We start from the raw sequence: 4,324 nt of genomic DNA, 5'->3' as shown, positions 1-4,324 counted from the left end.
AGGGAAGAATCTGCAATATTTTAAAACTTTTTTATTTGTTTATCTTCAGAGAAACTGATACTTTCCCGAAAATCACAATTTCTCAAAGCAAGACGGTATCAGGCTGTTTAAAGAAAGAAAAAACAATCTTCCCGTTAATTGCGAATGTAAAACATCTATATGACGCAAAACAATTGTTATCCTGCAACTGGCCGTAGCGGGGAATATGCTAAATTTTAATGTGTTCAAGATCTACGTTCTTTGAAAGTTTTTTTTTCAACTATATTTCTTTCAAAATAGAGCTGCTATCATGCATACAGGAAAAAATATACATATTATGAAAGGTCCAAATTTTTAAAGGGCTATTGTCATTCAAAATGATTTGTGCAGAATATTGACTTATGAGTAATTGAATATCTGCACTCCTATCGTTTATATCAAACATAACGAAGACGCTATCATGCATATAAACAAAGCCTGTTTTGGTTTCATTGTCACATTCTAAAAGATTTACCACGTCTTGTTATAGTATTAAATTGAACAAAGTTCCAATTGTAATATTTTATATTTATGTGTCTCATTTTAGGTGGAACAGTTGATATAACAATTCATGAAGTCTGTGAGAATGGTAAAATAAAAGAAGTACATGCTGCCTGTGGGGGAGATTGGGGTGGAACATCTGTTGACAAGGAATTTGAAGCTGTAATTCTTGAATTGGTAGGTACGCAGCTCTTTCAACGTTTCAAGAATGAAAACATGGAAGATAACCTCGAATTTTGGAGAAACTTTGAAGTGAAAAAAAGAGTAATTGCACCATCAAGCAATCGAGCAACCACAATTCCCATCCCTTTATCTTTTATTGAAACATTCAAAGATACAACAAATAAAAACTTGACGGAAGCTATTTCCAAATCACAATATGCTAAAGATATCGAGATAAAGTTCGGCAACAAAATGGCAATTTCAGCAAACATGATGAAGTCATTTTTCGACAATTCTATAAACATTATCATACCGTTTGTTAGAACAATACTTAAAAGTAAACCTGTCGCAGCAATTCTCATGGTTGGTGGATACTCAGAGTCCGTTTTGCTGCAAGAAGCCGTGAAAACCAATTTTCCGAAAATTGAGATTGTTGTCCCGGAAGAAACCTCATACACCGTTATGAGAGGAGCGGTTATATTTGGCTTCATACCGACAATTATATCAAAACGTGTCTTGAAGTATACATATGGCGTGCGAGTGACAAATAATTTTTTAAAGGGAAAACACCCAGAGAGCAAACGCATACATTCAGATGCTGGTGACCAATGTAGTGATGTATTTGACAAGCATGTTGAGAAAGACCAGGTAGTCAATGTTGGTGAGACACAGGTTTGGAGTGTTTATTCTCCTTTGTACAAGACACAAAAATATGCAACCATATCAGTTTATGCTTCTGAGAAGTCAAACCCAGAATATACGGACCAAGACTGTGATTTCGTTGGAATGATGACTGTAGATTTGAGCGACGCCGGTGAACTTGACCGGAAAATTGAAGTAGCACTTTCATTTAGCTGTACAGAAATCGTTATTGCAGCTAAAGAAATAAAAACGGGCAAAGAAACACACGCAACCATTGATTTTCTCGGATAGACAGTAACAGTTTGTTGTTAGACAACCTTTACAATATTTGCTGTTATACATGTATAACTTTTTAACGAACAAATTAAAAATCGAGTGCTTTAATATGTTTATACGACTATTTAATCGATTGCTTTTTCCAGTTATGCATGAGATAAAACAACAATGATAACTGCTGAAATTAATGGAGTCAGTATTCACTAAGGCCCAGAAATTACAACACTAAACAGAAGGATTACAAGCTGCGACACAACATTTAACACCTGGTTTTTCGAAACCTGACATTTGCAGCACATGCAACTATAAAACTTAAAATAAAAAAATATATCATTACATCTCCATTAGGTTTTTAAAGTTTTAAGAAAATGAATGTTTGGAAAAGGTCCTTAAAAATATGAGAAAGAATTTGGTTAAAATTAGAAGACTGTAATGTCACAATGATTTTGAATCATTTAATACACTTGTTACTATATACAGGAACAAAATTAAACTGATTATGAGTGTCAGTGTGACCGGTAATGAGTTTGCGAACTGGGACTGAATAGAAAACTCATAATCATTTCCGGCCCGCTGAGCACGAGCACTTGCAAATAACTAGAACAATGACGTCACATTTTACGTCATCAAACAATTATTTATTTTGTGGGCCGATTATTTCTTCCGGTCCTACTCTACTGTAAAAATTAATCTCTTCTTTATACACGTTAGACGACGGGTCTGAAGGTGATACTCAGACCTGAAATGAATAATACTCTAAGGCTGATAATAATAACCTTCCGGCCCTAATCGAACGTGTATTTACCTCTAAATAAAGAAAATGTATCTTATATTAATATTCTTAACTATTGTTACGGAAGAATATGATCAGCTGTACCGTAAATATCTATTGTTAGAGCTGTTTATGATTCTATCCGGTGATTTATTTATAGAAAATACTAATTTTACCAATCGTTATAAGCTAATTGTAATGATCAGCTTCAGACCGATTTTTTTGTAACAGATAATTTTTTTTCCAGTTTAATGAGTAATTTTCGGTTGGAGAAGTACTGAAATGTAACTTAAGGTACTGTTTTAAGACAATTAACTATATTAGGGAAACTTTTTTGTTTATCTTTAATTGTTTGTAATTCTTCAGTTGATTATCACATCTCTAAACGATGTCATACACTTTTTTTTTACAAAACGTCATTTATTTCACTAGATACGTTTGATTTTTACACGATACTAAATGAATTTTCTTTTTCAGCATCTTATTGTTTTCTCTTTTATATTTGAACGATTCTGCTTAATCAGAATGTATATAACGATATTATTACATAGAATCATTTTATTGGTACGTCTGCTTTATATTGATTTACCAATGTTATGCTTATTGATAAGCTTTCTTTGTTCTTCGCCTTTGCACTGGCCTTCCGTGCTGACATTTGGCAATGAGACACAACAGGTAATATAAGATTTTTATGCGACTCATTCTGTCAAAGTATTATACGGCTAATAAGGTTTTACATTGCTAAAAAGAATAATAGGAATGGCCACCTAAAGGCATATTGTTAGAATATTGATCTATCCGTTCATGTGTGATATCCAGGTCATAAGCTTAGGTCAAACTAAGAGATCGTTGAAAAAAGCATTGAATATAACCAGGCATAAAATATTACCTTTATGAGACCAAGTGTTACGCCAAGCAATAAGCCCTTGAAGCAAAGGTCATAGTCACAGGCAGAGGTCAAAGATCAGATAAAACAAATTTATGTATGTATTCATTATTTAGTCATCATGTACTGAGACTACATATTCACCACAATATGATTGGATTCCGTTGGAAAAGAAATGAAATGTAGAATCAAACAAATTTTAGGTAGCCTTAACACAATTATTTATACTAGGGTCGGGGTATTTTTAATCGGTTCGTTTTGTGCTTTTGTAATATTCATTCAAAATAATTTTGTCCAAAATAATTTTGTCGATTATCCCATCACTAAACGATGTCGTGGAAAATTATTGATAACAAGTCATTTATTTTACTGAAAATGTTTACAAGATACTTGAACTTTGTTTTTGATCATCTTATTGTTTACTCTTTAGTGTTTGTTAAAAGATAACTGAACGACTCTGCATAATCAGAATGTATTTAAGGATATTATTATAAAGAATCATTTTATAGATATGATATGTCTGCTTGATTTTGATTTACCAATGTTATGCTTATTGAAAAGCTTCCTTTTTTCTTCGCCTTGCATTGGCCTTCCGTGCTGACATTTGGCAATGTGACACAACAGGTAATAGAATATTTTTATGCGACTCGTTACGTCAGAGTATTATACGGCTAATAAAGGTTTTACATTGCTAAAAAGAATAATAGGAATGACCACCTAAAAGCATATTGTTAGAATATTGATCTATCTGTTCATGTGTGATATCCAGGTTATATGTTAAGGTCAAACTAAGACATTGTAGAAAAAAGCATTTAATATAACCAAACATAAAATATTACCTTTATGAGACCAAGTGTTACGCCAAACAATAAGCCCTTGAAGCAAAGGTCATAGTCACAGGCAGAGGTCAAAGGTCAGATAAAACAAATTTATGTATGTATTAATTATTTATTCATCATGTACTGAGACTACATATTCACCACAATATAATTGGATTCCGTTGGAAAAGAAATGAAATATGGAATAAGATATTTAAGGTAGTTTTTTTTAACACAATTACATGTATC

General features: G+C 32.5%; 1 protein-coding gene across 1 annotated transcript; it reads left to right on the top strand.

Moving 5' to 3' along the window:
• Positions 1–565: 565 nt before the first annotated feature.
• Positions 566–1,614, top strand: LOC132736742 (heat shock 70 kDa protein 12A-like; the record flags this gene model as incomplete). Its single annotated transcript, XM_060723943.1, has 1 exon — positions 566–1,614. A coding segment is annotated over one exon (1,049 nt), but the record flags the coding sequence as incomplete, so codon positions are not given.
• Between the last annotated feature and the right edge of the window lie 2,710 nt (positions 1,615–4,324).

This window comes from Ruditapes philippinarum, unplaced genomic scaffold, assembly GCF_026571515.1.
Source record: "Ruditapes philippinarum isolate M1 unplaced genomic scaffold, ASM2657151v2 ctg14025_1_1_1_1, whole genome shotgun sequence".
Lineage (NCBI taxonomy): Eukaryota > Metazoa > Mollusca > Bivalvia > Venerida > Veneridae > Ruditapes > Ruditapes philippinarum.
The sequence above is the reverse complement of the archived record's forward strand: the minus strand, read 5'-3'. Positions and strand labels throughout refer to the sequence as shown.